The sequence below is a fragment of the Leucopleurus acutus genome (assembly GCF_964270905.1).
Source record: "Leucopleurus acutus genome assembly, chromosome: 8".
Classification (NCBI taxonomy): domain Eukaryota; kingdom Metazoa; phylum Chordata; class Mammalia; order Artiodactyla; family Delphinidae; genus Leucopleurus; species Leucopleurus acutus.
In genome coordinates, this window is record NC_139151.1 from 12,614,325 (window position 1) to 12,627,772 (window position 13,448).

The window sequence follows — 13,448 nt, forward strand, 5'->3', positions numbered from 1 at the left end:
GATTACAGTAGGAGCCCCTGGTTGGAGCAGTGTCCCCAGTAGAAGGAATGCATGGGTCCAGGCACCAAAGTGTGGAAGCAGGAGTAGTCCCACCTGCAAGTACTCCCAATGATTATTGAGGGACTTTGGCTTCCCAACCCCTCATCTCTAGGTTGTGCAGAGTTTGACATCCTGGTTCCCAAGAAGGCGTGCTCTCACCAGGGGACATGGAAAGAGTCCCACGGACCCACAAGCTATGGCTGTGATGCTGCCTGGGTACTCTGGGTTCCTTGTTGCAGAGACTAGCAGGAAAGACGAGCCACCACCCTATTAGGAATCCTCGACCCTGAGAAGCGGGAGGAGGTGCAGCTGCTGTTGCGTGACAGGCTCAAGGGGTAACATGCGGAACTCAGGTGACCCGTGATGGTGGCTCTTGCTACTCCCTGGCCCAGTTGTGACTGGGATGGACAAGCATAGCAACCCAAGTCTGAGCAGCATATAGTTACCAGGGATTCAGATTCCGCAGGAATCAGGGTTTGGGAAAAACCACTAGGTAAACCACTGAGACCAGCAGAGGTGATAGAATGGATAATGGAAGAGGGAGATGGTGGGTACCAGTTGTGGCTCTGAAGCCATCTGCAGTGTCACGGGCTGTAGCCCGTTCCCCTAACCTCCCTTTTCTGAGGGTCCCCTCTGGAAGGGCCCTGGAGGAGCTGGCTCTGATCACGGATGAATTGCATCTACACATGGCACAGGGTGGACTGTGTGGTACATACAGTCGTGCACCACTCAGATCCACCTTCAAGAAAAGAATGCTTTCCAGCCACAGGGAGTATGGTTAGCTGACAGCTCCCAACTGTTGGCTCCTTTGGCGTCTGCATCAGTGTTCAAGCTGAGGTCATGTTCCTGTGTTCCTCCATCAATGACCTGAGAAAAGCTTTGGTAAAAGGACCTAAGTGGGATGCCTCTAATAGGAAATCTTTGCTCTAGAGCATCTTATTGGGCTTGCAGACTTTTTCAGGACTGCTGCATGGTGTGATGCCCCCTCCTGCCCCATCTTTCTTCTTCCCCTTTTCTTTCACAGGTGTTATTACCCAATAAACCTTTTGCACTCCTAACTCCACCTTAGCATCTTCCTCCTAGCCATCTGAATCTGCAATACTGGTGTCTTGGATAAATATACAAGCCCTCTACAACTGATCATTTTGCTTCATTGTATAATCTGCCATGGAGATTCCAGATATTTTTGTAGTGCGGTTGTTTCTACCACTTATCCACTGATTGAATAATGTTCAACCTCCTAGATCTAGCTGGATAAGGTGATTACCTCGAAGGTTATGCTTACGTTCTCCCTGAAAATGGTAGTTAGCCACAGCAGAATCCTTGAAATGGATGAGGTGATATAGAAAATGCAATTATGCTCGTGAAGACTTCTCCTGAACAGTAAAGATGTTCATGATGAAAGGGTCTCAAGAGCACCACATCTGGAAGTTTGCTTCTCTTATTGCCTTGGAATCTTCATTCTTGGACACCTGGGTTAACTTTCATGGGTTCTCCTGAAGTCTGTTTTTCATTCTTAAGAGAAAAGTGTTTAAAAACCTGATGTCATATTTCTGAAATTTTCATATTTACTAGTATCATGGTAATAATCGTTTAATGGCAAGCTGCAAGCATTAGGAGTTAAAATCGTAGCACAAATGCTCTGGACATGTCTTTTTAAAGAATTAATATTATTTGCCTCTAAGTAATTTTCTTTTTGTGCTGATCTTACTCCATCTAGACACTGGACTCTTAATTATGAGAAAAATGGCATTGGCTCTTTGAAAATCACATTGAGTAACATTAATGTTTATTAACTAGCAAGACTTTCTAGATCTAAGATCTCAATAATAAACGATGCTCAGCTCTGAAATTTAAACAAGAACTCACAGATATTTTCTGAAAGTAACTCTAGTACCTATCTCTAGGCAAGGAGTTTGAAATAGCTAATTCTAAGTAGACCAACATAACCAAAAAAACCTCACAACTGATCTTATTCTAACATCCTTGTTAGCACATTAGCAAGAAGGTTGAAAAGGGGCAGGGGGAGTGGAGAGACACTCTATATTCCCTATTCACCAAGTAGCACCAAGTAGTTCTAGAAGAATTTCACTGGTTGGCAAGAAGCAGCTCTGATTAAAGCTTACTGCAGACAATAAACAGAGGGTTTTAGCACTATTTGTCTATCACTTTTCAAGGGCACTCAGCTGAAACAAATGCTCATACATTGTTAAGGATAAATAATACATATACCTTTTCCTGCAGAGGTGAAATCTCACTCACCAATGATTAAAAATTGCAGATTCCAAGGGAAGAGAGCTCATAAGACAGACGATATGCATGGCTCATGCAAATCTATTATGCGTTGAATTCAAGTGCCTAGATTTGCATGCCTAATTGGGAAGAATGCCATCTTGGTTGCACTAACATCTTGCACGTATCAAGCCCGAGATCAGTAAAGTCTTTGACCTTGCAGGGATGTGACAAGTATTAAAATCAGAAAAAAAAATGTTCTTTTATGTAATTCCAGTGGAGAACAATTTGGCAATATCTATCAAAATTACAAACACTCTGACCTTTTGATCTAGCAGTCCCACTTCTGGGAATGTATTCTACAGATTTATTTCAAACATGTAAAAGAACATATGCTTTTTACTGCAGCAAATTGAAAAAAGTAAAAAAGAGAGAAAAAAAGAGGGAGGGAGATTGGGAGAGAGAACAACGGAAGACTCAAATGTCTATCAATGAGGTGTTGGTCAAATAAACTGTATACCACATCTATAAATGGAATACTATATCTTATAAACAAAGGGTAAGGTGATTTCGTATATGTTGCTATAGAGAGATTTCCAAGATACATTTTAAGCAAAAAAAAGCAAGGTGCATGATGGTATATAATATGCTAACTTTGCTGTATAAAAAGGGATCAATAAGTATATTCTCATTTGCTATTATTTGTGTTGACTCGGCAAAGACACACAAAAAGCTAATAAAAGATGGAGTACAGGGGTTAGAGTAGAATTTTCCAGTGTATACTTTGTTTATATTGTTTGATTTTTGAATCATGTGAATGTTTTGTATTTAAAATGAAATACAAATGGTTCTTAAAAGATGTCTTCTTGTAAACAAACTGAACTATGAACCAAACAAAATTTTAACACGACCAAAGCAATTCACAATGTCCTAGTTGTATTGTCTAATAGTGGAATAAGGCTTACATCTGCCCTCAAATGTATCAGGTAGTTCAGAAAACATTGTATTTTTTAATGTCTGCCTCCTCTTATTCCCATTCTTATTTATTTAACACCTTAATTGTATTACCTATAGTGACTAAGAAGCATTCAAGGATGAAGAGTCTGTGAAAGACTCAGTAAACTGAAATTGCATTGTGATTTTTTGGCAGACCTAGATCTCACAGACCATAATAGATAAACTGCCTCCTCTGTTTTGTAAGCAATATTTATATTCCTCACAAGGCTCTGTCTTGAATTGTAAAGAGGAACAATAACAGTGACAGCCTCAACCTTTCCCGTAACAAAACCTGTGATATGGGCTCCATTAGATTATCTACTTTTTCTCCCCCTATAAACACCAAGTTCACTTGAACACGGATGCCTCCTTAATAAAAGTCTGAGTCAAAACTGAGTGACCTGTCTCACCTTTAGTTGTTCACGGAAAACAAAGCGTTAAGGCTCTAGAATGTCGTCAGGTTGAAGACCAAGTGACCGGTGTTCAGCATCATACTGCAGGTTCACTTCTTCTTGTCAACAGCACCCATGACAAGTGTCCAATCTGGCTCCTCCCAGGAGAGCAGGGAGGACAATGGATATACACCAATCACAGTGTTACAATTCTGAAAATGGCATGAGGACAAGTTTCAATTTGGATTTAGAGCTATCAGCCGCATCAGTGATTTTGTTATAGAGCAAATCAATTTAGTAACTGAATATGGAGGAACATCTCACTTTAGTGTTTTAGTGAAACATAAACACTAACATTAATGGTGTGACTGTGGAGGGCTATGGGAGAACCTTAGCAGCAGGTAGTATAGTACAGCTCTCAACTGCAGCCAGGCTGCTTGGGTTTGAATCCTAGCTCTGCTGTCTTTTATCAACGGTGTGACTTTTGGCAAGTTACTCAACCGATCTGTGCCTCACAAGTAAGAAGATGGGGATAATTAACAGTGCTGAATCATAGGGATGTCGTGAACATCAAAAGGGCTTAATATAGGTAGAGCATCTAGATTGGGCCCGGGCTGATAATAAACGCTCATTGTTAATGTTTAGAAGAAACACGAGCATGAAAATTATAAGCCTGGATCCCTGGCACTGACTCACACGACCAGCAACCCTGTCTGCTTTTGTCTCATCTCCCTGTTGGATTATGAGTTTGTTACTCCCCTCTTGATACGTGTGCCTTAAAGAACGCAGGCAAATTGCTCAGGTGCCTCAACCACACTGAAGAAAGGCATAAGATGTTCACATGTTTTCTACTCATATGTCTAGGCAAGTATATACATCTGAACATCTTAAGAGATCAGTTTGTTACAAAAAAAAAATCCTACCCATTTTTAGTGTTATTCTCAAATTTTTTCAGGAAAAGGATTCAGAAATTCATTATATTTTACGGAGATATAATACGGTATGCTATCCCTTTCATGTATTAACTCAATTCCTAAATTTTAGTTACATTAAAAACTTAAAAGTAGATGAAATGACTCATGTTAATATCTATCATGACCTATGCGTTTTAAAAGTTACCTGGCTAAATTTGTATCCTGAAATCCTAAGTCTAAGTTGGAGAACACAGATAACTTCTTTTCCAGAGAAGAGCTGGAAAGACAAATGTGACTTCAAGGGTTAACCTCCTTGTTTTCCATGCAATCTGGTGGAAGTTATAGCATTTTTCAGTCCAATGGGTATTGGGTGTCTTGACATATGTCTACCTCGCAAGAACTCAGAGACCCTCATAATAAATACTAAACAGAACTTAGCACAGAGGTTAAAACTATAATTTTTTGAAATTTGAATAAGAGGTAGAAATAATCTTACATTTAAACAGATCGCGATACTTACACACTTCTGAAGCCCTGAGAAAGAACTTGATAGAGTCTGTCTTCTAAATACAGTAATAAAGTATATATAGTTCTTGGACCTTAGGTCTTGGTACAAGGTTAATTCATAACAGATTACCAAGAAATTACTGATAAGCAGATATGGTTCAAGTGCCCCAAACCCTAATTTTTAGAGAAAATTATTTTTCAAAGGAAAGAAACGTCACGTGAAAAAGTGTCGCAAATTTCTAATTCATCAAAATGAGATTCTTACTCAAAAACGGGAATGCCGAATAGCTCAAAGGTGGGTTTTCATCCTTAAAAGAGCATGTTAGAAGTATAAAACTTTGCTAACAAAAAGGTAATAACATATTTCCTATGAACCTTTGTTTTGCGGTTTTAATTTCTAACTTTGGCACGATGCCAACTAAATTTGTTAAGCTGGTCAAACTCTTACCAGCTTAGGCCAGTTCCCCAGAGGACTCAACCACAGCACTGATGTTGAATTTCTGCTGTATAAAAATAAACATGCACCACGACTCCAGGAAAAAATCAGAACACAAAGAGAAAGTGGACTTTTAGATTTTTAATTTTTTTTAAAGATTATCTATATATCTATATATATATTAATAAAAGTGCAAAGAATAGACCTTCATGTTTAAATTATATTCTAAAATAAAATATATATTTCCATGAACTGCAGGAGACAACTGGCAAGTAAAGAGCCTGAGAGAGTCCAGTCCCTCTCCATCACTACAATGGACATATATTTGAAGGAAGCACCTATGAAAAATAGTGTTCACAACACACCTGGTAACACAGAGAGCTTCTGGGTGTTCTTGAAAGCAGTTTGCATGTCAATCTAACACGAAATGAGGGGAAAAATCAAATTCATAAACAGAAATGACATTGCTTAGAACAATCCATTATTCTGTACTCTTGTTTTATTTGCCCTGGAGCCTAGCACCTCCCACGGAGCAAGCCACCTTCACACACGCGCTCGTGAAACTATCGCCAGCGCGCCTCAAATGGTGATAGTTCCTTGTGCAACAAGCCTTCCCTGTTCATAACACTGCTGATTTAGCATCATAGCTGAAACATCTGGTTAGAACTGAACTTTTCTTTTTAAGTAAACAAACTTTTAAAACATAGCATCATAACATTCGGCTCTGTTACACATAGCTCATGTTTTGGGCTTGTTTTCACCAAAAGGTCTTAAAGGAACAAGAGTTATATAATATCTGCTGCTTTCTTATGTATTTAGGGTCATGGTGGTGATAGGTTGCAGAAACAATAGAAACTTTCAATAATAAAAAAAGATATATGACTCTGAACTTTTTCTTTTTTCTTTAAAGCAATCTGGGATATTTCAAAAATTCAAATTCAAAAACTGACTTCCACTGTGGTGTCAGCAGCTACATGCCCACATGAAAATGATGCCTCAGTTTTTACCTGGCTTTCTTTTATTACTCCTTTCCTTTTTCAGAACTGACAAAAAATTTCTATTTTAGAAAAGATATGTTCTATACACTGTGCCTGTAGCAACATATCTGTAATACTGGCTATGACAGAGTTTTGCCTCATGAATGTCAATAATATGCTCTCACTGAATCTGGATGAAGTTAACATTAAAATACAGATAAGCTACAATCAATTATGCATAACTTGTAGACTCAAAAGTCCATGGTCTCTCCTCTCCTTCTTTTTGACCTGTTATAAAAATAATTTTGGTTACAAGTGTCTACACAGCACCAATTTTATTTCAAAAGCAGCATTTTTACTCAGCCACCCAAATCAGTCTACATGTATACATGCTCAAATATCTTTTCTCATTTACTTCTGTTCTGTAACTCTAAAAGACCGGTAATTGCATTAGATCTTGTCTCAATCAAAAATCATTTAGCAATTGTTAAAGCAATCAATTACAATGCCCTAAAAATACCCACGGCCACTGAATTAAATGAGAAGTTCCCCTGACATGCAACTGTGTAATCAGAGAATTATGCCTGCAGTCGATGAGCACTGTGTTCTGTAATAGCAGAAGGAACAGGTCTCTAATAGTAAAAAAGCATTTCATAAAACTTTGTCATATATAAAATATCTTATTAATTGTCATCATTCCACTGATGATTAAAGCATAAGTGTTTGCTCTGCTTTCTGCTGTGGGACAGTCGGGGGTCATACAACCTCAAAAAATAAGGGGGCATCTGTTTCTCAGGCTGACAAAAGCTCAGTTACACTGTTTCTCTCTCAAACTCGTCTGCACTCACGCACACGTACACAAAGCATCCACAGTTTTAATCTTCCTGACACTGTTGCCACACTTTTTTCCCACTTCCAAAAACCTGTCAGGAAAATGTGATTGCAAAATAATTATTCTTGTCTATACCCAGCCTGGATCTCCATCGCTCATTTTTATGATTTTATGATTTTGAAAGATAAAGCAAAAGGAGAACAGGCATCATTCATCTTCCTCAAACCCTTTGGTTTCCACTTTCAATGTTACAGTGAATGTAGATTTGACTCAGCAGGCCTGGGTCAAAGGCTTTACAGATACTGAACCTGAAGTGCATTAAGAGAATAAACATCTGCTATCATGGCGTAGGACAATTTAAAAAGTAGCATCCGTGAAGAGTTTACAAGAGTCACCTAAAAATTTCCTAAGAAATTAAAGAATTTGTAGGAGGGACGGAATCATGTAACAAAGGTCAAAAGGTCAAACGCAATCGGGTAACAATTACATTCTTTGAAAAATACTTCATGTGCACATTTTCTGCCCCAGGTGCACTAAGTCCTTCTCAAGTCTCCTATCTGTAAACATGGTGGATCCAGAAAGACATATATCAAAGAAAGAGATTACACTGATTAACAAAGGAATAGAAGAACAGACAAAAAGATTTCACAGCAGGTAAGGACTACCTTTTAAAGGAAAGTGCTTTAAATACGCTTCTGCAAAAAATATGACTTGGAGGCAAATCTGAAGTTTTGACACTTATACTTTACTCAGAGATTAGTCAGAGTTGTTCTTCTGTAGGGGCAACTAAACTGAAACGTAAAACAAAAAGAATTGTTCAATTATGACATCACAAAATCCCAGGGAAAAACTAGGAATCAAAGCTCCCTTTGATTAAAATTTCCCACTTCGAATGCAAAGTGCAAGAGCAAAAGCTTCCAATGATGACAGGCAGGAAAGTCACAGTACTCGTTCTCCCATACTCCCCCCCCACTTGACTCCCTCATACACACTACAGAGAGTTTACTAGCTAATTCTCAGCTCTCCTGGCACGTATATCCGTTGCTCTGTTGGATTCTTCATAAAGTCAGGCCTCCATTCCCAACAGTTTAAAGTAATGAAAAAGATAGACAGATACGAAGAAATACATTCAAAAAGCAAAAAGCGAAGAACTCTGGAATGTGACGTAGCTCATGTCAGTAATGGTTGATATAACTGTGGGAGGAACATTAAAATTGAGACAGTTACATACAGAGTGATCAGGCTGCTGTGCCTGTGCTTCCTGGAATTCTAACACTCCATCTACTCTTCTTCCAGACCCTAACAGAGCTATAGGTTCTAACTGTACCTGAGATCAGAATCAGGCTGACAAATGCGTGACACACTTGAAATTATTTAAAAAGGGAGAAATGAAGAAAAACGTTACCCAAGTTGAAAAATAAGAAGTTCATTATGGACAGAATAAAACGAAAGTAAACATGTATGGACACGAGTCAAAATGAAAAACTGAACCCAAGAAGGAAAGGAGAGAGAGGGAGGGGAAAAAGGAGGAATTGGGAGAGAGATGTGCTGCCCCTTCCTGGAAAGATTCCTTGTTTCCTGATTTAAGTGCAAGATACTCTTCTGAGGGGACAATGCTGTTCACGCCATCATCACGAGTACACCTAAGTGGTCATGAGGACCAAGGAGTAGACAGATCCCAGTGAACACAGTAAGAAGTCGGTGGCTGCCTAGTCCCCTCTCATGAGGGAGGGCACAGAAACTGGAGATGTGGCCAATTCTGGTGGCAGAGTAGAAGGAATCTGTGGTAGAAAATACCAAAAACAGCCCCCTACCCATTCTAGGGGGAAATATACAAAACCCCCCTGAAACCTAAACAAAACAAAACAAAACAAAATAAAACAAAACAGAGCAAACTTCTCCCTCCTGAAGGAAACCTCATGGGAACAAATGCCCTGCGAGTCCTAATACGTGTGTTCTCACAAGGCTGGCGGAGGTTATTTTGTTTTGGATTCCACAAAAATTTTGTCTCCATCCCTAATGCCAAAAGAATGCAAGGCTCGAGAGCTGTACTTCATTTCCTCTGGGCCAAAGGGCGCTTCATGGTCAAAATAGTAGAGAAGCATGTTGCTAGTGGGTAATTGCACTAGAGTTTTTAATTGTTTCTTTAGTTCTGCAACTGTTTGGTCCAGACGAATGGTCATTTCTTCCACCTGGTCGTTAAAGTGGACTTCTACTTTCGCACTGCTCTGGGGTCTCAGGTCCACTTCTGCCAAAGGCTCCAACTTCCCATATTTTGTGACTAGTTCATGATACCTAGGAGGATAAAAAAACAAAACAAAACAAAACAGTGACAACTTAAGCCACTAGCGCATGAACTACTGACTTCTTCAGAACTATAGGTAAACTACACTGTTATTCTCAACATCTTTCTAATATCCTAGTCTAATATTATATCTACTTACCTGCCTACCTACCTATTGGGTGACTATTGTGGAATCTGTGATCTCAAATCGTTGCCCTTTTTTTTAAAAATTAATTAATTTTAGTTTTGTTGTGTTGGGTCTTTGTTTAGGGCTTTCTCTAGTTGCGGCATGCGGGGGCCACTCTTCATCGCGGTGCACAGGCCTCTCACTGTCGCGGCCTCTCTTGTTGCGGAGCACAGGCTCCAGATGCGCAGGCTCAGTAGCTGTGGCTCACAGGCCCAGTTGCTCCGCGGCATGTGGGATCCTCCCAGACCAAGGCTCGACCCCGTGTCCCCTGCATTGGCAGGCAGACTCTCAACCACTGCGCCACCAGGGAAGCCCTGAAATCGTTGCCCTTTGGAGGCCACAGTAAAACCCCATTCTTGAGTGTCTGGGAGGAGTCTCTCCTAAAGATGGCCAACACACCTGCTGCTAATCTTTATATAAGAGTCAGCTTAGAAAGGAGAGGAGGACGCAGAGAAAAAGTAGACACTACAAAGGTTATAGAGAGAAGTCTAATCACTCTGTAGAGCCTGCTTGCTTGGGCACCAGCATCAAGGCAGGCAGATATCTAAGCTCGTGTTCCTTGGTAACAGATGGGAAGATGGACGTAGACCAGCAGTTTCCGACCCCTGGGGAAGGCATAAGTTACAAACAAAAACATCTAGTTGTATGTTAGCTGTTAACTCAGCTTTTTCAGTGATGCTTTGTTGAATGTTCCAGCCTAGCCTGGTCGACTGTAACACAAGGAGTTTGTGGAAGAGTCAAGAATACGCTCTTGTAAAGAAGTGGTAAATGAGGGACACAAGTTCCTTGATCAAGGCAGGAATAAACAGCCAAAGACACCAGGAGGGAAGTGAATTATAGAGGTGAGACTAGGGCCCAGGAGGACAGGTTTCCCATGTGGAAAATCCTGCCTCCGCTGCCAGCCTTGGAGGATCTAGGTTTGATTTCATTGAGAAAGCTAAGCAGTTTCCTACAGTCCAGAGAGGGGGAAAATGCTGAAAAAGTCTAATATTAGCTTTATTATAACCAAGATATACTGAGGTTAATTCGGGATCAGAATACAATGGTCATAAGATTACCCCCGCCACGTTCCCCACCCTACTGGCTTTGATTCAGTTAAATCAGTGTTATAATAAGGTTGGTAGGAGCACGGAAGCTGTAGTAAGACATCTGTGGTCAGGGATGGAAGTAATCATGTCCATGAAAGGGAGTAGCAGGTATGGTAAAGTACTGGCCTTGGAGTCAGAAGACCTGACTTCAGTCTTGACTCCATCTTATAATTAGCTGTGTGGCTTACCAACTCACTCAGTCCTTTTGGATCTCAGATTTCTCGCTAGTAAAACTGGGATAATAAGTCTGCCCTTCCTACCTTGTAAGACAGTCATAAGAATCATATAAAATAACAGATGAGCAAGCAGTTTGTAAGTTCTAAGTTCATATGCAAATAAAAAGGATTAACATTACATTCCTGCTGTCTGGGACTTACATTATTAAAACGCACACACCACTAAGAAAATATATGATTGAAATCTTCTTAGGTAGGACTTCTTGGAAAAGGTGATGGTACGATGAAAAAGATGATAGAATTGTCTTCTCCCACGACTTGAGCCCCAAATGGTATTCTTTTAAAAGGGTAAAATATTACCGGCAGCAACTAATACAGGAAAAGAGGAAACTGCCTTATTGCCATAACCTTTTAAAAGGAACCAAAAGCTCTGTACCACGTGGTTCTGTTAAGCAAGGGTCCTAACTCAACCCCCAGAAGCCATTATGGAGAAAGAAGGTAAGGAAACAAAATCCTGAGCGTACTGACCAATACTTCCTAATTTAGAGCAAACTGGGCTGGGGGGTAAGGAGTCAGCTGGGAGGAAGACTGAGGAAACACCTTAGGGATCAGAAGTCTCTACATCCCACTGCCAGGATGTCAGGATCTTAGCAATGGCAAACGAAACAAAACAGTCCACACAAACAAAAAACAAAACTACCAGGCCTTGAAATTTTCCAAGGCTCCAAACTGAAAAAGTGAAATGATTCAAAGTCCAAAGGTATCTTTCCTTCACCCAATCTCCTAGCATATGCCTTTAAGTCAGTGAAAGTAGGTTATGATAATTTAATAAAATCTTGGAAAAGACAGCAGAACCTAGGGGTCAAATAAGCTGAACCCAATTCTACGGATATTTTCCCTTCAGACTACAGAAAAGTAGACAGAATTGTAATACCCCAGGCTCTCAAGCTCTGCCCAGGAGGGACAAAAGGAACAATGGCAAAGGGGTCAAGGAGTTTACTTATACTATGCTTCAGTAAAGAGATGGTGTAGACAGAGGTATCCACTTTTATACATAAGCAAGAATATAAGACACAAAATGGCAACTAAGCACATACCACTGCAAAAGGAATAAAAGAGAGAAACACATTAAGTAAAAGGCAGAGGCAGAACTCAATCTGAAAGAAAACATAATCGAATGAAAAGAAAATGCCCCACAAATACTCTAAGGTCTAGAAATTAATAAGTGCATAAATATAATAAAACAGGAGCTCAAAGGTAAATGATAAACAGCAGAATGAGATGAAAAGGGAGATTTCAGCACTGGTGAAAGAAACAGGAGCAAAATGACACATTACCTACCGAATAAGTAAATTAGGAAGTATGACCCAGGAATATTATACCTCACCAAGTTTTTTTCAGAAATAAATTTAACAAGCAAATATTCTGAAACAAGAACTTAGGGAACAGGGCACCCATGAGTCCTTCTGAAAAAGAAAAACACTACTCAACAATGGGATTAAAGAACTAGTGTTAAGCCCTGAATCTAGTTAAATATAAAACTAAAACTTAAAATAATAACTGTATGATCCTAGACTTATTTATACTTGACACTATAGTCAACTGAATTTATCTCAAGCACAAACATATTTTTACACAAAATTATGGTCCCTGTGCAGAAACTAGTCTGCAATTGGTCAAGTCTATCTACAAATTAAATGACCTATAAATTAGGACACTCTAAAAGGTCTTATAGTTTTCTCAAAATCAACATGTCCAGAAATAATTCATTGCTACTCCCCAACCATCTTCTCTTCTAGTCTTCCTTATCTCAGCAAATGGCACCAGGAACTGAATAGTCATCCCGATTCCTTCCTATCTCTCCTCTCCACTTCTCCCACTCAATCACTTGCCGTGTCATACTAATTCTATTCCTAAACATTTCATGAATCTACCTTCATCTCTCTTGCCCACCTGTCTTATAAATTCAAGCCACTATCATTAATAACCTGGATTGCTACAGCTTTCTTTGGATGCATAAGCTGGGTAATTTTCCTCAATATTTGTTTCAGCCACCTCCTAGAATGCCTTTCTGTGCTGCAAAGCTGAAAGCTACATTTACCACACTCCTTTGCAGGTAAGATTTAACTTCCATCGATCTCATTCAACAGCCCTGGGGAGAGACATAGTGGATTTAGCAGACATGGAGTGGGAACAGCTTGGGTAGAGGCTTCCTAATTACCAGATTGTGGTTCAAGTAGTGTGTTCCTGGAGTCAACACCCTTGGCAGCAGCTTGCTGATCTCCAGATCACAGCTAAGGTGGTGTGATCCAGCACCAGGGACAGCAGCTTCCTGAGTCTCCCCTTATCTGATGCTAGCAGAGGTAGCAGTGCCCTTGGTGGGCTAGT

The 13,448-nt window shown here is 39.9% G+C and overlaps 1 protein-coding gene across 3 annotated transcripts in view; it reads right to left on the reverse strand.

Annotated features, from left to right (window-relative positions):
• Window positions 1-2,367: 2,367 nt before the first annotated feature.
• Window positions 2,368-13,448, reverse strand: part of TBCEL (tubulin folding cofactor E like) — an 83,565-nt gene continuing 72,484 nt past the window's right edge. For 2 of the 3 annotated variants that reach the window (XM_082845311.1, XM_082845312.1), the window contains one exon: window positions 5,654-9,620. In XM_082845311.1, the coding sequence (XP_082701437.1) occupies window positions 9,302-9,620 (319 nt within the window). In that variant the 3' untranslated portion in view covers window positions 5,654-9,301. Of the gene's footprint in view, window positions 2,488-3,677; window positions 3,872-5,653; window positions 9,621-13,448 lie in introns of those variants that run through there. The other variant, XR_014326403.1, reaches the window with a different exon arrangement.